Here is a 25,321-nt window from a genome sequence, read left to right on the forward strand (position 1 = left end):
CGCAGGAAGTTATGCTGAGTCCCGATTGATCGCTTCGTTCAAGCCAGTTCGTCCTTCACGACTCTGTTGTCCTTACGACAGAGGCCTATTGACTTTCCACCAAAAGCGAAACAAGCAAATGCAAAATAAAATTCGGAGCAGCTCTACTGGAAAGAATTTGCCAGCATCATCTTTTTCTTTACTTTTTTGTCTTTTTGTCTTTTCTCCAGATATAGTCTTTATCCGCTCCTGCCCCTTTTTTTTTTCTCTCTCTCTCTTTTACTTCAGGAATCCTAGAGCAGAACTAAAGTGTGGCGGCCGTCTCAAGCCAAGACGAGCTTTCGGGGAGATCAATAGAAGGCGCGGCAGCAGCCGGCACGACCCAATGCATTTCCTCCGCTTCCCCTTTTTCTACTTCCTTTCGCGCCTTTTTTCTTAACTTGTTTATCTAGATTTTCTCGCGACCATCCGTGCTAATAGCGTTAGGCGTGAGAACCGAGGCTTCTTCTTGCATTTTCTCTGTGTGCGTTCTTCGCTCAAGCCTTCCGCGATTCTCGGCGCCTCGTACTTCTGTCACATTTCTTTCCTTCTTTCCCTCTTTACTTATTCTTCGCACGTATCCCTCGGTCTTTCTCCTGCTCTCTCTCTCTCTTCCTGTGAGCCAGCAGGAGGTTCATCACCTCGTCTATTTGGTGCAGCATCCTCACATTGAAGGACAGCAGAGCAGATCGAGAGCGACGGACAATGCAGCGAAATCGGTCTGTTTTAATGGTGCACCTGCATAATTATTATTCGCAACTACCATGTTTAAGCTCATCAGGGTTTTAGCAGCCAGGTAAACTTGGTTGATGAGCGGTCATATTAACAACATGCAGCGGGGGCATTATTATTATTATTATTATTATTATTATTATTATTATTATTATTATTATTATTATTATTATTATTATTATTATTATTATTATTATTATTATTATTATATTTGTGCACTTATATTTACATGCGAGTTAAAGAACTCCCGGCGTTGTAGGCCCCGCCACGGTGGTCTAGTGGCTAAGGTACTCGGCTGATGACCCGCAGGTAGCGGGATCGAATCCCAGCTGCGACGGCTGCATTTTCGATGGAGGTGGATATGCTGTAGGTCCATGTGGTCAAATTTGCGTGCACGTTAAGAAACTCCAGGTGGTCTGAATCTCCGGAGCTCTGCACTACGGCCTCTCTTTTAACCACATGGTGGTTTGGGGGCGTTGATTCCCATACATCAATCAACCAACTTCCCGTGTTCCATCTTCGCGCGTGTTGTGCGTGTGTGTGCGCGCACCGGTTATCAACTTGTTTGGCCTGCCTGCGCCACATCGAAATATCTCTACTAGCACGTGTTCCCCTTTGTCGTCCTGCCACTAGTTTGCTTATAAACACGGGCTACACTTTTCGATAACCTGTACTGACTACGCCGATACCTTGCTGCTCCGGCATTGCTATGTGTGCATGCAATAGCTCATGCTACAGGTGTCAAAATTATTCCGAAATTCCACACAACAGTATGCCTTAAAATCACTTAGTGTTTTCGGCCTATAAAACTTCACAAGTTATTCACAAAAAGAGAATTTTAAAAACAAAGCTGAAGCGAAAGAAGAAAATGAGGAATTCAAGCTGCTAGACACACGCCCACAACTCCAACGTCCTCCAGCACCCCTGCTAGTTTACAGTAAGCTTCACCGCAAGGCGCTGTGGCACTGCAGCAAAGCTACCTTTCGAAACACTCCTGCGCGTGAACGGTGGTGGCTTCTATTAATGCACTTAAAGACATACCGTTTGAGCGAAAATTTCAGACATGGGAGAATTTTGGCGTCCCGAAACTTGAGACATTGTTACACATTGGCTCTATGTGGCTTGTAGCGGTACCATTAAAGCATACGAACATTCAGGTATGTACGATAAATTGGCAGCTTTGTCGTCCAATCCCTAACGTCTGTCGGAATACTTGATCCCATATCATAGTTACCTCATAATAGCCTGTTCACGCCCATTCCATTTTTTTTTTCGAACAACATGTTTATAGCAATTACCGGCTATGACAAGAAACCTTTCGTGCTACTTGGCCATCGTTATAAGTGGGTTCGACTGCAGTAGCATAGTAGTAGCCGTCATGTCAGCCACGTGATCAGAGAGAGAAGTGCATAAAATAATTAAAGCCAAATGATTATGATAATGACGAGGCTAATAATGTTGATGATTATGGTTATGATGAACGGCAGTGATAAAAATGCACTTGACCTCACAAGCCAATCACATGAATTTCACGCTTACAGGTTCGCTCTCCGCTTGGTTCTCGTGGTGTGTAAACCGGCATTCATTTTTTGTACTGAATGTGTGCAGAAATTTAACGATGAAATGTTCGTACAATAATGTACAGTGTTTTGCTCAATAACCCGGTTATTTTACTCGGGAGTTAAAACGATGTGACCATTTCCAAGAATGATACTGTTGTCTCTTATATGTGAGCGCAAACAGGGCGCGAACTATTGTGAACGGTGAAAGAGTTGATGCTGCACGCTGTGTTTACTCATAGTGGACGTCGGCAGATAAGTGGGCTGCCCAAAGCAAACGCACGTTATTGTGCTCTCTCAAAATACGTACTAATGGGAGGACGTTCGCCTCAGCAGTACAATGGAACAGCGTGATAGCGCTGCGTTCGCATCACTTTGTCAATCGCTAGTCTCGCTTCGCTTCTGTAAAAACACCGCGATCATGCCGCAAAAAAAATTTTTTTACGCAGGTAACACTGCCCGTTTAGGACCCGTCCTACAATTCAAAGTGCAGTTGCAAAGTGCCCACAACGCGTCGGTAAGGCAACGTGCGTCCATATGCAGGTGTTCACTTTGTGAGCGTTTTTTTTTTCTGTTTTATAGCGATGATGATGATTGAGTAATGGGCGAGTCTTCAAACCTCTCACTCGTTGTGAAATTCGCCTGTCTTGAAGCCTGCATCGATTCTATGCTTCCGCCCTGTAACATTACATTCACTAAAAATAGTTCTAGCATTACATACTACTCTTGTAAGCTTTTCTGGTTGTTGTTTTTTTGTTCTTTTTCTTTTCAAAGCAGTTTTAAGCAACGGCATGGCTCTGCGGTAGGACGTCTGCTTGCCACGCAGAAGGCTTGGGTTTGTGATAAACGAGCTCTTCGACGCTATCGCGTCGCTACTTATTCACACTTTGATGAAATCGCATTTCTTGTCTATTTCGCGGCCGGGCTCTCTTTTGGCGGCTTATAGAGCTTGTGAAAATCAGGGGCTCGGTAACACCAGGGACGAGAAAAGAACACGAGGCAGGTGCAGCCTGAAAATGTGTTATTTTATACAGTAGGATTGAGCGTGTTGATACGACGTGATTACGAGTGCAGATCAGCGTAACCGACAGAGGGGTCCTCCCTTCTGTCACCTTCTGTCAGTTGCGCTGATTGGCCCTTGTGATCATATGCACAGAGGCCATACTGCAGAAGCACATCGTTAAGGTTACAGATTGTCGGTTAAATAATTAATTTCTAACTTATGCAACAACATCGATGACTTTTCTATAAGTTGATTATTTAACCACCATTCTGTAATTTCTGTATTCTAAACTACGTGTGTTTGTACTATGTGCACGTGATACTAAATTTCAACTCAGTGCCCGTGCCATGTTGCTTTCTCGTCGTTGGTGTTCTTGTGCAGTTGAGCATATGAATAGATTACCAAGTAGCCCAAAGCTCTGTCCTTTTAAAGGTTAGCCTATACATGCAGATATGTTTCTGTGCGAGAAGCATATGGTACAACTACACTACGTCATCATGTGAAATAGAAAGAAAGAGAGATTTAAAAAGGCAAATGAAAGGGAGAGAGAGAGACAAACCAGGCTGCACCACATTTGCTAACCTACTGAGGGCAAAGCGAAAGGGGAGGAAAAGTATGCAAACAAGTAGCAGCTGGTTCTTCAATAGATTTCCTTTGTTTTCATCTATTTTGTAACAACATAGTTTCTGACATGAAATGCATCGAGGTTAATAAATAAATAAATAAATAAATAAATAAATAAATAAATAGGAGAAATCCTTATTTTTACATCCTTAGTGCTAACACCCTTTCATACTGAATCCATAACGCATTAAAGTATAAACACACCAGTACTTTTTTGTGACACAGGACACATGACAAACTCAGTTTCTTCAAAACACCAGTGAGCGAGAGAGAGAAAGAGTAATGAATTCAGCTAAATACCGGTTGCAGTTTAAGTTGAAAGAGCTGTGGTCAATATTGTTACAGCCATAACTTTTAGAAAGCAGCGAATCCTCAATAACGCCAGTGTATAAGTGCCCACAAGAAAGTCTCGCATCGAGAGACGCACTCCTAAATGAATTGCTGGGAGCCGCCGTTATGAGGTCAACTACCCATCGCTACGTTCGAAGCTTCCAAGAGACCTTTTCTGCCGAACTTCATGGAAAACTTCGAGAGTAGTTCACAATCATTTAAAGAACTCTTTGGAATAGCTGGAGAATGCTGACTCCAGCAAAAAAAAAAAAAAGCATATTTGGGATATTTCGTTCTATTAGAAAAAAAAATGGAGGAAAGCAAAACCTGGCGTGCACATGCCGGACCTTTCTACAAAAACTTATTTTGTTGTTCATCTGTTTCATTTTTTTCTTGGCTATATCTTTCTTTCTCTCTTTACACCTTTTTCAGCCGACAACCAACGAAAGAGAGGGCGTCTAATAGCGAAAACGGCACACACCCACGTTACCAGCGAGCCTTCGAGATTCGCCTGCAACACGGACATAACTTCAACCTGCTCCTTTCGTCCTGCACCGGTACGCAAAGCAGACCTGAAGCACTTCTTATGGACGTCAGCACTAGAAGCTTCGTTTCAGAGCTATAGCGTAGCTCTGGGATGCAGCCGTGCTTTCGACAGCATAGCTGTCTAGCGAATTGTTCCGCGAAAGCCGGTCCCGAGAACAATCATCATCGTAAACAGGAATGCGCCAAAGATATTGGGCGAACATCCACCACTCGTCCACTGGGGAAGGAAGCTCAACGAACGGCTGCGAAGCGAAAGCGGCGGGCTGGAGAGCCCGAGTCCACATACAATGAACGAGATAATAAACGACAAACGTAACGGCGGCGGAGAGAAGACTCCCAATTGATGGACGGCCTATACGCCAACGACTTGCCCGTAGAGGTGCGATAGTTTCGTTTCAGCACGAGTTTCTGTCTCTGGAATTCGGACATCTGCGTCATGTCTGAAACATCGTGTGGTTTAAGTCGAACTTCCCTGTGCTGGGAACCAAAGATACGAACGAAAGTTGTCGAGAGGGGTAGAGTTATCTGGAATTAGAAAAAGTAGTAAAACTTCCCATTACGCGAATCTAATGCAATAAGCTCACCGACACAGGAACACTCGTTGTAGACGCTATATGGCAGGTGGCGATTATGATTAATTTGGCTTAACGATTTTGCAATAGGCGTTCCTTTGCACCCCTCACTATTCGCGCGATTCACAAGCAGTGATACATTTTACAAGTCTACGCTTCTGTCTCGCAATACGACGTCCGTTAACGCGACACTTTGCCCAACCTGACTAGTCCTTTCAAAGCAGTTTTAAGCAGGGGCGTGAATCTGTGATAGAACAGTCACACGCTCAACAAATTACCCGGGTTTGATTCCGGCTCAAACCTTGCTGTTCACCTTCGCCTTTTCCGCGATACAGACTTTTTCACGCTCGCTCATTTAGAACAAACTTAAAAGACAGATTAAATCGCGTAAAGCTGACTGGCACCAGTTCGCAATGGTATAGTCTCGGTTAGTAACATTCAAACTAATTCATCAGATTAGGAATCCCTAGTCGCGTCGCGACTTCTCTTGAGCGTCAACGAGAAAGCATAGGTGACTCCATTTTCTTCGTGTTCATGGCCTGTGTTACATAATGCTCTGCGTAGTCTTGACACGTACGCGCAATGTGAAGGCCATGCACTAGCCCCAAGACCCGTAAAGCACCCAAACCAGCTCGCGCAATAAAAGCTTTTTCTTCCTTCATTCGACGAGTACGTGTTCCAGAATTTCTTTTAAGGATTACGGCTTCGTATCTTCAACGTGGTCGCTGTTCCGTTCGAAGACACCGTCAAAGCTTCTTTTTTTCATCAGACGCACGGAGCCTAGAAACAACGACATCGGAAGAGAGCGCACATTGGGTATGAACGATACAGAAGAAACGTTTCCTCGAGCACCTTGCACGACTCGCTTAACTTCGCTCGAATATATTCTTCAGAATGAGGCTTTTGAATTACATGCGAACCCTCGAAAAAGGCGATCCGTATTGATAGCTCCAAGTTCTTTTGCGTATCGAGTTCAGTACAGCTTCAGGCGTTAGAGAAGGTCAGAGGTTGTAGTGACTCTAGTATGACGAAGTATAATTTTCAGCTCCATGAACTTCAAGACAAGGTTTCTTAGAGCTTAAACGCGCCAAGAAAATGGCAGCAAGTGATGCAGCAGTGTAAATAAAAAAAAAATTGAACTTGCGTGAGAAACGATGTGTGTCACGTAATGCTCACTGGTGTTAGCCTACATCGCGAAGGTGATGAACGATATTGAAGTTTATACATACTAATTTATCAGTCAAGTAATTCCAGTCGCGTCACGACATCATCTAGCATAAGTAGAAAAACAAACGCGCGAAAGCTTTCTGAAATTTGAGAATATGCGCCACATATTGTTCATTTGCAAACTACGTCAAGCTTCAGATAAACTGTTTGAGTATTACGGTTGAGTATCGGCACCTTCAATGTATTCGGTTCTCTTTTCTAGATTGTCTTTGAAGCTTTTTCCCATCAAATCGGATTCGCAGTAGGGCGAGTTATCTATCAACTCTTCTTCGATTGCGCTGCACGACAAAGAACTCTTGTTCGCTAATAGATAACTTCTTTTTGGTTCTTTGTCTTGCTGATCATTGGCTTTGTTGTGTATAACCACGTTAGTGTACGTGTGTGTTCTGTGATTTTTAATGAAGCTTCAGTTGTGAAGGCGCTTGCGTCCGTGAAGTTAAAGGGTCTTTTCGCGTTTTTCTAATGACATGTTTTTCCCAACGCACGCAAACCGAGATTCGAAGTGAGTTAGGCGTCGACGAAACAAAAGAGACGCTCCTTGCCCGCTTCGCTCGGATAGGTTCATCAAGATGAGCTCATCTATTTACCCCTCCACACAGGTGATCCATATTGATCCCTTAAAGTTCGGTCATGTACCAAGTTCTATAAGACTGTGTTCATCATCTTCTACAATGATAGTTTTCTACGTCGTAGTTACTGTAGGATGAAGAGTAGGATGCAGGTTCACAAACCCTCAATTTTTTCTCTTTTTTTTCTCCCTCTCTGCCTTCTTTTTGTATTTTCCCGATTTTATCCCTTCTTTTTCTCTTCATTTCTATTTATTTCAATTTTCTTCCTATCTCCTTCCATTTAACGCTTGCTGCCTCTTTATTTTTCGTATGTTATCACATTCTTTTATTTAAAGTGCACTGCGCTTACTATGATTATCAAGGCCCTCGCAGAACAAGAGGAAGCAGACTGCTCTTTGGCTCGAGCGCACGCTCGGATGGCTATGCTGTGTGTGGTTTCGCCTTCGTTACGCCAACTGGCGACGACAGCATGCTACAGCCTGCACTGCTAAAGTGCTCTGCTCTTGATAGAACACTGCAAACAGGCACTTAATAGAACACTGCAGTGTCTTTACCTTCGTGCGTAGATGTTTGCACGACTGTGTCTGACCAACAAGCTCAAACCAAGGCTTTGCCCTAAACGCAGCTTCATAGCGTGTAATATACTAGGTGTGTAAAACTGTTTAGGGATTACGGGCTCCATATTGTCACTTTAAACGTGTTCTGTTTTTCTTTCGAGGGCCTCTTCTAAGCGTTTTCTCCATCAAGCAGGCTTAGTATGGAGAAGGCTAGACTCGATGCGAACACACATTAGTCACGAGGGGTACAAGAGAAACACTCCTTCGAGAACTTCGCACGGTTCGCTTGGCTTCGCCCGGACGAATTCTTCAAAATGAGGATGTACAATTATATGCACACTCTCCAGAAAGGCGATCCGTGTTGATACCGTCAAGCTTTGTCGGGTGTCAGCGAGACTTCAGGGGTTGAAGAGGTGCTCTACAATGCAGTGACTTTAGAATGACGAAATGTAGGTTGCAGTTTGAGGAACTCCAAATGAAGACATGACATCTAGGTCCAAAGCAGACGAGGTCAAAAACACTGCTGATAGTGTTCTCTCCTATTCGCTCCTTTGTCCCCTTCTAGTCCACGTTTCGATGTATGCGTATCTATAACCAACTAGCTCACACCAAAGCTTCACTCAAAACGAAGCTTCGTAATGGGTTAACTAGCGAAACTCCCCGGTGTATGATCGTATTACCCTGCAGGGATAGCTCGCGCATTGCTGCACAGAATTAGGGCGGTACCGGTTGCGAGCCTATATCTCGTCTTCCAGCCAGGGGATGCTGGCTTTCGCTTCGGGGTTCCTTCTTCGGAGACGAAACGGGTCGAGCGCTGGCGCGAACGCCAGCTTCGAGGCCCCTCTCGTGTCACTGCTCATTACTTCCAGATGGCGCTTCGCCTAATCTTCTCTCCTCTCTAGTCCCTTCCTGTCTCACCGTCTTCTTGTGTTTATCTTCTTTTCGTGTCCGTGTCTCTGCTTGGCGAGTAACAGCTCGGGGGGTACGTGCTACGTCGTCGTACTTCTTTTTATTCATTCTTTTTTTTTTTGTTCCGATCACATCGAGAAGCGCCACCGGGGACACGCGTACCGCGTGGGAGAAGGAAAAAAAACGAAAAAAAAAAACGTGAGCCATTCGCCAGAGCCGGTGTGGCCCGGTACGTCCCCTAGCGGCAGTCCTCTCGTATAGTTACCGTGTGATTGATTACGTAGACAGGCGTTTGATGCGGTGATACGGTGTATCATGCTTGGATGGGAATAAACGAAAATTCGATGTGTTGCTGGAAGGAAGTACTTGGATGAGAAAAAAACAAATATTTGAAATGTTACCGTAAGAAGGTATGCGTGCGCTGGTGCTTCAGTCATCTCTGCCGGAGCAAAGGATGGTTAGGTTGCTTTTTGATGGGGAGAATTACATTACGAGTCTTTTCTTTTTTCCAGTTCGTGTCAACCAAGAAAACGTCTTACGAACCATCTTACAACAAACGTTCACGAGAGAAGGACAGTCGAGAAGCGACATACTATGTGAAGCCAGCAAAACACGCAAAGAGCAACAGCCGTCAAGACTCAACACAAGGCACACAACCGCGCTATAAGGAAAACAAGATCGAAAATTCAGGTATGGAATGTCAATACAACACACGTAATGTGTACATGCGTATACCGGATTTATACTGAAACAGAAATTAACGCAAACAACATGCCAGCCTCAACATAAGTCTACGCCTGTTGCTCTCAAATGGGATGCCGTGGAGCTTAGGCATTCCGTGAAGCCGTCTCAGAGGTTCCACGATGCCATGGCCCACAAAAGAAAAAAAGTTTTTGGAGTGAAGTGTTGACCTATTCCCATTTCCAGGTCCTGCTCCAGGAACTGCAGCGACATTCTGAACAAGATCACTTCAGCTGCGCCAACGCCTGAAATACAAGCTAAGTCTGCTACGTCAGCCACAAGCATTTTCTTGACGTGTTCCGTCTTCCTTTTCACGTGGTAACCAGCGCGTCTCGCAGTCCCCCCCCCCTCCCTTCTCTTTCGCATCGTCCCACCAAACGGCGCACCATAACTTCGACCAGTACACAAAAAGTGCCCGACAAATCGGCGGCTGAGAAGCACTGCTTGGACAGTTCTTTTTCAGGGACGTGATTCTGCTTACATTTTTAAATGAAAAGTTGTAGAAAAAAGTTTCCAACAATATGACGAGACCAACAAGTTTGTTTAGGTCTATGCTGAATAGATCCTTATGAGTGGATAGACAAGGCTTAAAAAGAAGTAGACAGGAAAGTGTCAGAGAGAAGCGCTGTACTGTCTACGTGTCTGCAATCTGTCATATGTATGCCGATGTCCTTCAAAATCTCTTCAGCAAAGTTAGCATTGCTATAAGCAACAAGCCGTGGTATAGGCAGTGTAAGAAACGTAATTTCGGTGGCCCATGTTCAAAGGAACTGAACTCTAAACCAGATTTTGCAGAACTGTGGTTTCTCCTAATGCTTGCAAAAAGAACAAAAAAAAAACTTGGCTGATCCTCCGGTCATAGGAATCGGTATAACAGAAAAATGAAACGTGTCTCTACATAAGTAGTTCTCATAGTGTAACGATGTCTTCGAAATCCTGTACAATGTATGTTGGTGTTTAGCAGCTAGACGCCGTTAAAAGTAGGTACCCCCCCCCCCCCCCTGTTGACGCTTAGTGGCACATATCTATCGCGACAACGGGCGCCCATAATCACAATTTAACCAAAGTGATAGCTCAGGTTTTCAACGTATATATACACCTGGACACAGCGTAATGCTGATCCCGCACAAGGATGACATCACCAAGGACATATTGAACAGCGGTACTCGATATACGCGTCTTCAAAGCGTTGTCAGTTAAGAAAACGGACTGTTCCGCATATTCGTTATCGTTTTAGAAGCCTTGCACGGCATTTCCTGTATCTTTGTGCTAATGTCGACAGGTTAGAAAATAATGTCCCGTCGTGGTGCTAGGGTCTAGTGAAGTTGCAAAATCCCAATTTTTGTCCCGCATTCTATCTATCTATCTATCTATCTATCTATCTATCTATCTATCTATCTATCTATCTATCTATCTATCTATCTATCTATCTATCTATCTATCTATCTGTCTATCTATCTATCTATCTATCTATCTATCTATCTATCTATCTATCTATCTATCTATCCGCCTATCCGTCTATCTATCTATCTGTCCGTCTATCCCTCTATCCGTCTATCCGTCCGTCCGTCTATCTATCTATCCGTCTATCCGTCCGTCCGTCCGTCCGTCCGTCCGTCCGTCTATCTATCTATCCGTCTATCCGTCCGTCCGTCCGTCCGTCCGTCCGTCCGTCCGTCTATCTATCTATCTATCTATCTATCTATCCGCCTATCCGTCTATCCATCTATCCGTCCGTCCGTCTATCTATCTATCCGTCTATCCGTCCGTCCGTCCGTCCGTCCGTCCATCTATCTATCTATCTATCTATCTATCTATCTATCTATCTATCTATCTATCTATCTATCTATCTATCTATCTATCTATCTATCTATCTGTCTGTTTGTCTATCTGTCTGTCTGTCTGTCTGTCTGTCTGTCTGTCTGTCTGTCTGTCTGTCTGTCTGGATAGATAGATAGATAGATAGATAGATAGATAGATAGATAGATAGATAGATAGATAGATAGATAGATAGATAGAAAACGAACAGACAGCGTCGATTAATTAAGACAGAGCACAATGAACAACGGGCAAGATTGATTGTCCCAGCTGTGTTCGTGTTTTCTTCTGAACTTAAGCTTCGTCATCGTGCATTCCGCGCCAAGAAGATAAACGCTTCCCGAAGACTGCAGTGCTACGGAATGATTTAAAGAGCACAAGGCTAGTATCGGAAAAGAACGCTTCGTGCGCTAAAGCGGCTCACGATAAGCAGCAAGAGATCCTTATTAACGCGCACATAATTACCGAACGCGTTCTAGCGACAAACAAGAACGCTCACGAATGAGCCCCTACCACTGCCCCTAATTAAACGCACTGCTCCCGCAAAGCGTATTACTGCAACCCATTATTTAGCTGGGACAAATCAATTCTCTTTTCGAGTTTCCATCATTGAGGAAACTTCCCAAGCTGCATTATTAATCGTAAAGTTCCAGTGCAGCGAATAAGACGACGAATACAGAGATCCACTTGTATGAAGGCGTTGCAACGAACTCTTCATTGCCAGGAGTATGGTTCTTGAATACGTGAGCATTTACAACGTACCAAAATAGCAAGGATACTAAGAAAATGCATGTTTTTGAGCCCTCTCACACTCTCCTACATACGCGTCCATGGACTCAATCACTCACTCACTCACTCACTCACTCACTCACTCACTCACTCACTCACTCACTCGCCAACTTCGAGCAAATGGCGAGATCGGGAGATGCGATGTGGTCGTAGGAAGCACTGGATCACGGCGGCCACATTAGGTACAATAATTATGCCAGCCGGTACGGAAACTAAAAAAAAAGAATAAAATATGCGATCGCCTAAAATGAAACGAAAGCGAAGTGCATCTTCCTTTATTTCTTTTCTGTCGACGTATTTGACTTGCCTGCATCTCTTCGAAAACTTCCTACACCAAACGTGGCTTTGCAATGGCTCCGGGATCGGAGACATTGCGAGCTTTCCGCACTTCCCCTCGCTCCATGCAGCCTCCATGATCGGCCCACGTTTGACCATGCGACGATGCTATGTGACGATGACGTCATCGTGTGGTCTTACGTGACCATGACGTTGCAAATTACGGCGATTCATGACATCACATGGCGACTTTATTATGTGATGGCAATGTTTTTCCACCACTGTTGTTGATGCCGCCGGCGCGGAACGCTGACTCCGCCAACGCCTACGCTCAATTTGCGTGTTTTAAGTAGCATCTAAATCTTTCGTCTTCAAAAGTCTAGTTTTTCAAGGGCTTCTTCCCACAACACAGGTCAACAAAGGTAAGCAGCTGCTCTAACTGGAAAGACACCTAATTTAATTATGCATATGACCATAGCATGGATTCTCCAATTAGGTTTCGAAGGAAACCAGGGGTTCTGTGAAGGGTATTTCGGTGTTCCGCGAGCGGTGACAACGAACAAGAACCACTTTCATTTTACCTAAGTTATCACAATTTATGAGTTCAACCAGAAAACTTTCAAGAAAGTTTGCATTTCATAAAGAAATTTTAACAAACTGGTGTTCTTTAGCGTGCAGTGATATTGCGCAGTACACGGGCATCTATTATTTTGCCTCTACTCCCTGAAACATTATGATTTTTTTCGTGCTAGAAGTAGACGAAACGTTGAAGGTTCCACGCCGCTCTGTAATAGACATGGGGGTTCCTTAAGGCCAGAAAGTTTGAGAACACCTGCGCCATAGCATTGTGGTCACATCCGGAAAAAGCTCCCTTGTATTTAATGATTGAATGAATCAATCAATCAATCAATCAATCAATCAATCAATCAATCAATCAATCAATTGAAAACATTTCTTTCCAACATAACATTAGGGCGTGACCCCCGGCTATAGAAGCGTACAAATGCAGAAAAAAGGTCTGTGGGGTACCACACACAACACAGCATACACATACATGTATAAGCCTCACCATACTAATGCCCCGCCGCGGTGGTCTATATCTAGTGGCTAAGGTACTCGGCTGCTGACCAGCAGGTCGCGGGATCGAATCCCGGCTGCAGCGGCTGCATTTCCGATGGAGGCGGAAATGTTGTAGGCCCGGGTGCTCAGACTTGGATGCACGTTAAAGAATACCAGGTGGTCGAAATTTCCGGAGCCCTCAACTACGGCGTCTCTTACAATCATATGGTGGTTTTGGGACGTTAAACCCCACATATCAATCTAACCATACTAATATGGCAGAATAAGTCTTTAGAGTATTTCGGCCCGAGCGAACTAACCAGCATCACGCTTTCTGCATGGAAAACGCCGGCGTCTGCCTTGCTTTCACCCAGCGCGAGGAAAAAGAACACGTCGCGAAGGGAGAAGAGGCCGGGTCGCCCTCTCATTTGCATTTAGAGAAACCAAGTTTTCCCTAATTGGCATTCGCACTTAAGGCCCTCGCGCTCGCTTAGCGCGCCTCGCTGCACGTGAGAACGCACACATTCTAACACTGCAGACACAACACGCATTTTGCTTATTTTTCTTGGCCGCGCCTTCGCCGTCATTTCAGCATCTGTTAAACGAGTTCCTTTTTTAAAAAGTCGACTGTTACGCATCCGTTCGCTCCAGTAACACCACCTGATTCCACGCGTTAGCTCTAGCACACGATCGTTAGTTCGTTTCCACTTATCCCACCCGCGAGATTAGCTCCTAGCTTTCACACCTTACACGAAAGTTTGATTTTATCCCTGTCAGGCGCAAGCTATGATAGGCTGCAGTGTCTAAAAACGCGTCGAATTCACGCCGCATAATTCCAATGCACTCAATAGAGTTTTAGTACTGCGTACGCTGCGTACGTGGCGGCGTTGCGTACGTAAAGACGCCACGTTCTGCGTAGTGCGCATGCGCAGACCGCAACGCGCACGTATCGCATTACGTACGCAGCCGCTACGTACGCACGCATGAGATGCGTGCGTGCGTACGTATGAGCTGATCGCGCCGCTCTCGAACAAGTTCACGACAGCGCGAGACTTCGTTTTGCAAAATGGCGGCATCAAAGGCAAGCACACACCGGCTCTGTGGCCTAAAATATGGCCATAATCTGGCTATAACACTTGGATTGGCTCACATTGGCTATCAACAACACGTGCTTCGATTTTGATCTACCAGATGGCGCAACACGCTTCACGCTCGTTACGTACGCGGGTATTACGGTGTACTAAAAGCCGATTAGTGGCAAAGGACGCCACGTAACGCAAGGCGCTTGCGTGATACGTAGCCCCATTACGCAGTACTAAAACTCTCTAATATATCTCCATAAAGCCATACGTCCTTCTGTGCAACTTTCAGTGATTAATTTTAATTAGCGAGTAATTTAGGATGTAGATTTAACGAAAGTACAGAATTATAATTTTCGTCTAAAAGATCAAATAATATGCTGTAAACGCTTGCCCAGTCAGCATTCTGGTTGTGTTCGTTTAGAGGGGAAAAAAAACGCCAGGCCTGCGTGGAACGCGCCGCACAGTCACAGCGCTACAAGAACGGCCTTCCATACCCTTTTCTAAACACTCTTTGGAATGCTACAAGCACACCGCTGGGTGCTTGTACCACTGCGCCATAAATAATCATAAATTTTGTGTAGTAGGCCAGCATTCAGTTATACTTCGTGATTCTTAGCAGAAGCGTGGTATCCGCTACACACTTATTTGAAATTTTGTGTATTTTTTAATGCAGTGGCTCACAACGATGAAGAAATATGCCTGAAGTGGGTATGCGCCACAGCTAATGGGTGATCAAGAACAAGTTTTCAAATGGGTTGGAGCATTGGATGGCCCACTCATCACGCGATTCGCATTGTGCGATGTCTGCCTGTTATTTTGCTGCTCTGAAACGCTTTATTACACATACTAAAGCGATTACTTTCTCGACATTAAGCCTGCCAAAGGCCAGTTTAGAAACGAGTTCTAAGAACTGGCGCGGCTCAGTGGACGATTACTGGACTGGCACGCAGCGGATCCGGGTTCCAATCCAATTGTGCAATTAGTGTTTATTTATTTACCGAGTTCCTAGCACCGGCGTGGCTCAGTGGTAGAATATTGGACAGACACGTTGCTGACCCGGGTTAAAAACCCATTGTGTCATTGGTGTTTTTATTTACAAAGTTTTTTTCTTCGTTGAATAATGGTTACGGACACCAGCGGCGGCGGCGGAAAATTACGGCGCCGCGCGTGACCCGTGTTCTGACCACGTGTCCACCGAGTTTCAAGCCATTTGAAAAAACCAAGCGGTGCATAAAGTTGGTTGCCAACCAACCACGACGTGCCTTTGTAGATGATGTCTACACGTCACGGCTGAAGACGCGGCACTTTTCACACGTGCAAGACCGTCTGCTTATGCCTAACCTCCTCACCGTACAGAACGTGTGTTTTTACTTTTCACAGCCGCACGATAATCCGTTGGTTTCTAGCATTTAAGCTCACAGTACGTCTCCTTGTTACGAGCTTTCGCATCTGAAAGATGAACTGTTTCTTTCTTTCTATATATATATATATATATATATATATATATATATATATATATATATATATATATATATATATATATATATATATATATATATATATATATATATATATATATATATATTAGCAAGGCGCGGGAACTGGGTGCAATCTAAGCCGAACGAAGCAACGCCTCCTTCGCATACCCTAGTCCCGTTACCGCCCTTTCTTTCCCACACCTTCCAAAAAGGCAGATTCAATTAGCACGTCGCTCTGCACTTTGCACGGGGAATTGATTTTGTTACGGCTTTTTTTCTTTAGCTCTCTTCCTGGAGCTCGACAATACAGGTGGCTGGCGTAACAGCGCTGAAGAGCGGCGCGAATGAGACAGAACACATTGCTATGTTGTTGTTTTTTTGTCTGCAGACGGCACTGTACAAAGAAAGACACCTTCACGAAGTAACGTACGCGATGAATTATTGCGTTTTCCTTGCGAGCTGAAGAAAACGAAAGAATAACAGTCACTTGAAGTTTCTTTTTTTTTTAAGCGAGTGTTTGATCAGATCTGGACTCTGGGAGAGTGAAACAGAAAGAGGGCTTAAGAAGACGCTGAACTGCGTCCTTCCTACATAACGTGTTTCACGTACTTCTGATCGGTTCAAACGTTGCGAACTTGGGAAACTCCATATTGCTCAGTGCGAAGTCCCGTAAAACGAATCCCGTGAAAGCGAGCGATTTGAAGATTCGGTTGAAAACATTTTCACAGCGCTCAGGCATCCGATGAGGGTGGTGCATTAGGCGCCTTATATTTCGTAGTTTTTCAACTACGTCATCTATCGGGCTTCTTTGCGAAATCAGCTGCGAACGATTGTAGACAGAATTTGCGAGTCAGCTATCGGTCGAAATCCCGAATACGCTGCTCGAAAAGCAAAGAACCATGCTCAATGTTTGAGAAAGCATCTTTTAATGTTGCTGCGTCCTTATTACTTTCGTCTCAATTAATAGCTTTAAAAATTATTAAGAAGTAATTTAGCGAAGCCGCTCAGTCGCCTTTATATTCACGGACAGTTCGCCTTCATAGAAAGTTCCAATTCACAGACGGTTGACCTGATTAGGGACACTTCGTGTTAAGATAAAGCCAAATGGTCAACTGGGACATTTCTTCTTTACGGTAGTGCGGTGTACCAGTTCAAGTACAACGAACCAACTCCAGCGATCTTCAACAGGTGTGCTATTTCACCTTGCGACGTTTCATTGCTTCCCGGATAAGAGCGCGTTATCATCGTTGTTTCCTGTAGAAAATGAGGTGTTGAGCACGTGGGTGAGGGTTCGATACCCGGCATTGAGGACGGAAACAGTTTGGAGGGAGCGTGACGCGGTACCATAGAAAGAAAGAAGAGGAGAAGGTCAGCTACCCGGACGCAAAGCTTCGCTTGCCCCCATTTTTTCCCATAAAAGAAGGTTGCCTGAACAATTTTTAGCAGTACGTTACGTTGGGCTAGTTGGTACATATTAGGCTCTTTGTCAACCTTGCGCCACGTATTTCAGCCTAATTTTTAGCAGGTTGTTACTCATTATTGAGTACGTAATTACTGCATACCGATAATTAATGGAAGAAGATTCGCATTAGTGTGCATTGCGCTAGAGAACAAATATAAAAGGCTGTAAAAAAACGAAAAGCCTCGGACGCTTCGTGAAACGCGAAATCTGACCGTCGGCGCTTGGTGGTGTCGAGGACAAGAGACGCGAAAGGGCATCACGTGATGTCGTTTTTTTACCGTATACCCATCACCAAGCCATCACGGATCGTCAAAGTTTGTGACGTCACCATGGTGACACGTCACATAATGACGCCATGACATGATCTCGCGGGCAGGGTTGGCCGATCACCGAGGCATTGCAAATTCAGGTGAGGTGCCTTCAATCCCGGAGGTAGCGGAAAACTACGTCACATGGAGAACGCTCTTGAAGAGTGGCGGGCAGGGTCCAATGAGAAGGAAAGGAAGACGACTTCGGCCTTCAAATTGCCTTATGAGAAATACACAATGGACCCGGTGAGTTTTTTCTAAATGCAACTCGTCCGTAAACAAGCAAAGCAAGAAAGAGCGTAGCGTATACAATTCAAGGGTGAAAACTCGAACATTGATTTATGGTGTCATCTATTGGCAGATTCGGAGCACTTCCCGTAATACTTTTTTTCTGCTTCATGTGGAGTAAGTCTATTCCAGTGGCGGCCCCGCCGCAGTGGTCTAGTGGCTAAGGTACTCGGCTTCTGACCCGCAGGTCGCGGGCTCGAATCCCGGCTGCGGCGGCTGCATTTCCGATGGAGGCGGAAATGTTGTAGGCCCGTGTGCTCAGATTTGTGTGCACGTTAAAGAACCCCAGGTGGTCGCAATTTCCGGAGTCCTCCACTACGGCGTCTCTCATAATCATATGGTGGTTTTGGGACGTTAAACCCCACATATCAATTATTCCATTGGCGGATTGAGAGTCCTCTCTATACGTTCCGTTGGCAGATCTGGAGCAGATCCGTCGCGAGATCCACTCCACGGAGCAATTTTTTTCTACTTCACGAAAATCGGCAGATTTGACGGGAGTCGAAAGCGCCCCGTGCCTTGAAACGGTGCCAACTTTGGCACACGGAAATATAGGCACACGGGCTTCAAGCATTTCGCCTCCGTAGAAATTTGGCCGCAGCGGCCGGGATTCAATCCCACGACCTTCGGATCAGCAGTAAAGCAGCATAACCACGATAATAATCACGTGGGAAGCATAAGGGACTTTGGCCCAGGATTGGGCATTAACATTGCGATAATTCGACAGCAGACGGAAAGTTAGAGAAGGTATTCGTGACTGCTTCGCGGGAAAATTGAACCAATACAGGACATATAACACGAATTGTGGTTTATCTTAAAATGGAGAGGAAGACAAGTCGCGATGAAATTCCTTTCTAGGCTAGTTGTTTCGTAGTATTAAATATGACTTACGCTGTTTTGACGCATTACAAAACGAAAAAAAAAGTTTGATAAACAGGACAAACACTCGCGCTGTCTATTAGTTAGCTTCCTTTCTTTGTCTTCTGCCGAATCCATGCTATTCAGTATTTAAGGGAAAAAAGTCGATACTAAAGGGAACAGTGCGGACATCTTAGTACTTTAGCTTGAAAAGGCGCACATTCTCAGCCCTTGGAAAAGCACCACCTGCGTGTTACGCACCACGAAATTGCTGTTGACTTTCTTCCGGACCACAGGCCATAACAAAATTGAGTAAACTGTGCAAATAGTGAAATGTTTGTGTGGCTTGATTTGATGTTATGTGTTTATCATTGTATATCCCCTGCAGGCGCGAATCCTAATCCATGTCCTGCAAATGCGCCAAGTCCGTGCGGCATAATTGTCTGCCGCTCCGCTGAATGATTATATCACTCTCAGTATTAAAATAAAAAAATGAGGGAATGTATCGTTTTGCATGAGTTTCGGTGATGTTATTTGGCATGTAAATAAATATCAAGCATTAAGTATTTTATTAGGTTAAATTCATTAGGTCGCATTAAGTTCCATTAAGTTAATTAGAGTATTTCATTAAGAAAAATAATCAAGTATTAAGCTTAAAGTACAAGCATGCACAATTTGCTTCTTGGTTGTATTCATGTGAAGCAAATAAAAAGAAATACTGTTCCCGTTGTTCCTCGAACATGGTGCGTCGCACAATTGTCGAACGCGGTCGTTCCTGCAGCAAAGTAATACTCTGCAACAATAAGCAGCAGAACGAAGTTAAATGAACGCCATAGTTGTCCACTCAGGTAGCCTACACCGTAGGTCGGCTTATGAGTCGACTCACTCGAACTCACCGAGACTCAGATGCAGTCTTGGGTCTGAGTGAGTAATATTTTGGCGAGTGTGAGTCCGAGTGAGAAAAATTTTTTCAGAGTGCGATTCCGAGTGAATCAAAAGCACAAGATTTATTTCTTGAGTGAGTCTGAGTAAGTTCCACTTTTGTTTGCCGACTCGTTTTCAGCATTACTATGAGACTTACCAAGATTCACGTTTATACTCCCGTCTACTCACACGAATTCTAAAAGCAGCATTTTTTGAATATTTATGAATAAAAGACGCATGAATTATGCTGGGAAGTGCCTTGAATTTTCCCCTTCCTCCACCAACTGCACCTGGGATGTTCTCGATAAATGTGTCTTGTATTGTTATCTCCCTGAAGAAAAAAAAAATGTCCTTGCCAGTTTGCAACCACTCATAACTTGTGTTCGAAGTTCAAATGTCAAAGGGTGTCAAGAAGAGCACCGATTTGATGAGATATTGGCGTGGAAGAACATTCACATCGTCGTCGGAAAGGCTAATTGTAGACTAACGGACTCGTGAGTCGACTCCCAAGGACTTGCTCAGATCGAGCCGTGAGTCTCGGGTTGAGTAACATTTTGGTTACTTTGAGTCCGAGTGAGTCCAGTTGAAGAAAACTTTTGTGAGTGCGAATCCAGCTCCGAAAACTTTTAGTGAGTTCACGCGTGCGCTAAATATAATTCATTAGCGAGCTCCCCAATTTTGGCCGACCTATGGTGCGCACACTGCGTTTCAAGCCATTTGTAGAAACACGCGGTGAGTGATACATCTCCGAAGTTGGCATGTACACAAGGCCGCTGAAAGTGATGTATCATGATCGTGACCCAGCGCCTGAAGTAGCGTGTAAGGCGACGAGCCAGGCTATCTGGACCATTCCAATAAACATCTCACCCTCTCTCGCTAAACCTAAGCTATTTGCGTAGAATCGAGAAAGGTATAGAAGGTTACCTTGAAATGTGTAGAAGCAGCAAAGTACGTTTCAGTGACGACCGAAGGAGCAAGCTTTAAAGAAAATGTAGCCAAGGGTGTCTCAGCTCCACTAACGTGAAACATGGGGATCGAGGAAGCATGTAACGTGCTTCCAACAGCATAATTTTTGCTTTTTACTGTTTTATTCGCCACTAACGCACTGCCACTTCACAAATATATTTCAGAAAGTGGTGTTTCGAACACATTGCTCCAACCTAGAGATGCCCGTTTGTTTCTCTCGTTTTTAGATAAAAAACTTGAGCGCCTTGATAAATTTAGTTACGAATCCCGACACTGCCACTAGACCAAACAATTTTTTATGCAGTAACGACGAACCTTTAGCTCACAATACGCACAGTATGAACCGGTGTCGAGTGACGCGATCGTTTCTTTCTTGTGGTGCATGTAAGCCGAGACCCCAAGTTGTTTCTTCCTTAAAAAAGTGCTTTTTGTGGAAAAAATGACTCGAGATGCGGCCGGAAGAACACCATGGAGCTACAACGCGTTGCAGAGTATTATTAACGTTTCCAAATTTGAAATGCAGCAACACCCAGTGCCCTTTCGTGGTTAGATGTACAGTGGATGACGAGGCATTGAAGTATCATTTATTGCCTCCACACTCTCCTTCTTTCAGCCCTCCCGAATTCTTAGCGTCTGCAACACGTCAGACAAAGCAAATGGCATCGGAATCTTCTAAGAAGGAGCTTCATCACTAGACTGCATCCGAGAGCGTAGACACAAACGAACCGACCTCTTATACACACTAGCGTCATTTCGAAACCACCGGGAGAAAAAGAAACGTCGAGTCAGGTAAAAGGGGGCAGTGTCTACTTTTACGTGCACGCGTGTCCGTCTCTAATAGGTATATGCAGGAGGGGGTAACCAGCGCACTCCAACGGAGACTACCGTAAAGGTGGAAAAAAGACCTCTATTGCAAGCACAGTTCGCCGTAAAGCCTCACCTCGGGATTTTAAGGTGAGGAACGTGTCCGCATTCTATATTGTAGGGTCTCCCAGCATTTATTTCTGAGAGGTTTGCAGTTAATGCTAGCAAATCGGGGCTGCTCCGTTTTAAACATATCCTATTGTTTCTGCACTGCACTTTGCGCCTGGTCCCCAAGTAACGCGGGCGTAGTCAAGTATTGATCTTACGTGTATACGAAGTGAATAGTCTACATTACCTCTTATGTAATAAACTTGACTTGTCCATTAGGATGTTTCTTTATTGAATGAAAGTTGAGGGACGACTGACTTGTCTAAAAGAGTGTAGGAAGATTACAAAGCCTGATCACTGTAGGTGCATCTGGTTAGCCCTTGTAGGAGGATAACTCATGCCTACTGCCTTCGTTATTCAGCGAATAAAAAAAGCGGCAACATTCTATTACCCTTTTCAGGGAACTAGTTGTCGGGAAAAGGGGATTCGAAAAAGGATGGAGCGAGTTGGTTGGGCAAAGGGTAGTTGGAGTTTGACGTCACGAGACCAGGATATGAGGGACGCCATAGCCGAGGGCCCTGTAAATTCCAACGGTCTGTCCTTCATTCATGAGCCCATCAATCCAAAAACACGGGCCTCAAGCAATTTTGTATTCACTGTAAATGCGGACCGGATTCCATTGCGTGAACTTCGAGTTAGCGGTGAAGTTCCAGAACGGCTAGCCCACAGCGTAGGAAGTAGTATTCTTTCTCCATTTTGTTGCACAACCAGAGTTTCTACAAACGAAGCATACACTCGGAGGACGCTTGAGCTCCGCCTTCAAGAGCGAAACGTGATCGCATTTGCGTGACCAGCTCCGCTTGTCGGTGGACACCTGTACCGTGCCACACGCAAAGGAACGTCTGTTGCGCGTGTAAATCGGCAGCTTCGAACTGTCTTAGAACGCCCGCATTCTACTAGCCTCCTGTGGGGACTAGTTCTGGCGAAGAAGGGATTCGCGGAAGGAGGAGGGAGACCAAGGGAGAGGAGGAGAAGTAAGAGAGCTCACGTTCGTTGAAGCAGATCTTCCAGAGCCCGGACACGGTGTTCTTGGCTAGCTGCTCGCGGTCCCCGGAGCCGTTGTAGCTCGGGTTGGGCATGAGCTCGGTGCTGTGGAGCCAGCTGTTGGAACAGAGCGCGATGGCGTTCGCCACGAGCGAGGCCAGCGCCGACGCGGGCGTCAGCACTCGTAGCGCTCGCACGCTGAGACGAGACATGGCGGCCGACCGCGGCGATCCCGCTCCCCCGCCCAAGGGGCCATGCAGGGGCCAGGCGAACGGCTCGGCGAGCACGCTACCCGTCGAGCTGCCTCGTCGCCAGCGACCGCCGCGGGCGGGCGGAGCAGCCGCGGCGGCCGCGAGACTGCAGCTCCGAACATCCACCGCCGAGGCAGCGCAGTCCGAATCCGCGCCACGCGCCGCCACCGCGCCGCGTCCTGCGACGCCTCCGGACGAGCCCTGCTGCTGCTGCTCGTCGAGACGCCGCTTGACGTTGCAGGGCCGCGCCGGCTCGTAGGGGCCGCTCCGCTAGCCGCGGAGGAGAGTCGACCAAGGCGCCGCCGCCGCCGTTCCCGCCGTCCCTCCCGGGTTCGATCGCACCGGCGAGGGATTGCGAAACCAGGCAAGTCCCATGCTCTCCGCGTTCAAACCCGTTCCGTCCGTATCCGCAGTACCCTGATGGAGCCTGGATTACGGGGTTTACGGATAGTCCCGCCACCTGCCGGTCGTCAAGACTTGACCTCTTTACTCTAGCACAAGCCTTGAAGCAGACACCTTTGATCGCTATTCAGCCTAATTCGTATTGAATTTCTTGATCATGATTGGCTTCTCTACGCAAGCGGCAATAGGGAGCCGATGATTGTTGAGAATTGATTCAGGATATTGCTCAATCGTGATCAGCAACGCGCAATATGACGCCAGTTTAACAAACTTACATGAGATTATAGACCAGATAGATTATAATTGTTATCTCTACACGCTTTATTATATGAATAACAATTCAGTTGGATAAGCATAAAGACTAAACGAACACCTGAAGTGATCATCACCGCCAACACATCAGACAAAGCTTAACCGTTTTGCAACTCATAGGGGGCGCCCACGGCCGCTGGTTACCGAACATCAGGGACACGTGCAGCGGTATGGATATCAACAACGGTTTCCCAGCTGCTTTGCAGCAGTAGGGCTTACCCTTCGGCTGTTTCCAGAGGGCGTTCGTATCTCTCAGGGGTAGACAGAACCACTCCGATTTCCTCTTCCCAGCCTGCATCGTGCTGCTGAGTTTCGTCCATCAACACCTCGCACACGGTCACTTGGCAGCGTGGACGGGAGAAGCGCTGCCTCCTGTTTGTGTTTGGGATATAGGGTGGCCGAGTTAGGGACGGGCAGCGTGGTCTAGTGAAAGATTGGTCTAGTAGAAAGCAGCGAGCAGTTGGAATGCACGGGTTAAGAGGACACGTAGCGTATACACGAACACATGACGGGACGAAGGTGGAACGAGCGCTCAACTCGTCGTATTCCTGTTCCGTGTTCGCCTCTGCGCTACGTAATTTGCATGCACAGATACAGAAGGACAGAGATAAAAAGGCAGAGAGCAAGCTGAGCACTGCCCCCTAGCCGGGCGCAACGCCTGCTTACGCGTTAGGGACGAGAAAAGGAATAGAGGAAATAAAGATTAGAGAGGAAAGTTAGTAAAGGGAAGAAACCAGCCAATTGGCACTCCGGAACGATATCCCTTCTGAGATCTATATGCACTACCACTGAAGCAAATCAACAGAAAGAACGTGACCCTAATCATGGCGAGCTATATTATTAAGCCGAAAGCATTGAATGGCCCATTCATACTCGAAGCAATTGCCAAGCTTGGTCTGGGGAAAGCCTTCTATGACTACGTATGGTCCTTTCTTACGAATCGGAAAGCCGTGATGAAGATTGCAGATATCAAGACAGTAGCAAACGAACTAGAAGCAAGGGTCACGCCGCCAGGCGCAGTAATTTCACCATTGCTGTTCAACATTGCCATGATTGGACTGTGAGAGAAATTATCGAGCATCGAAGGATTGATGCACAGCATCTACGCAGATGACATTTCCATCTGGTGCACAAGGGGGAGTGAGGGGCAGATTGAGAGTGCCCCGCAAAAGGCAATCAACACTATAGAATAGTACCTTCGTCCTTCTGGGCCCAAGTGCTCCTCGAGCAAGTCAGAACTTTTACTGTATTGAGCTACACGCCGAGGACCGAAACCCAGAGGATGGAAGCAGTTAAACCAGATAGACATCCACCTCCGCACAAATCAAGGGGACGCCATCCAGAGGGTTGACTCCATCGAAGTCCTGGGCATGTTGATAGAGTCTACCGGCGCTAACAGCAAATCTATAGCCAAGTTAACTTGAAAAACAGACAGTGCGGTGCACCTTATACGCACAGTGGCCAACAAAAGAAATGAGATCAAGGAAGACAACGTCATCCGGTTGATGCATGCATTTGTTTCAAGCCACTTCACGTACGAGCCAGCCTGGTCTGGAGCAGATTCCAAGAAACTGAATGTGCTCCTCAGGAAAGTTATCAAGAAGGTCCTGGGCCTACCCATACACACCAACACCGAGCGTTTACTTGAGCTCGACATTCACAACACGCTCGAAGAAATAGCAGAGGCCCAAGAGAGAGCACAGTT

At 45.8% G+C, this 25,321-nt stretch overlaps 1 protein-coding gene across 1 annotated transcript in view; it reads right to left on the reverse strand.

Annotated features, from left to right (window-relative positions):
- Positions 1-22,863, reverse strand: part of LOC119179441 (voltage-dependent calcium channel gamma-7 subunit) — a 48,311-nt gene extending 25,448 nt beyond the window's left edge. Inside the window, exon 1 of the mRNA XM_075868023.1 lies at positions 22,656-22,863. Coding sequence (XP_075724138.1) covers positions 22,656-22,863 — 208 coding nt within the window. The remainder of the gene's footprint in view (positions 1-22,655) is intronic.
- Between the last annotated feature and the right edge of the window lie 2,458 nt (positions 22,864-25,321).

Source organism: Rhipicephalus microplus, chromosome 7 (assembly GCF_043290135.1).
Source record: "Rhipicephalus microplus isolate Deutch F79 chromosome 7, USDA_Rmic, whole genome shotgun sequence".
NCBI classification, from domain to species: domain Eukaryota; kingdom Metazoa; phylum Arthropoda; class Arachnida; order Ixodida; family Ixodidae; genus Rhipicephalus; species Rhipicephalus microplus.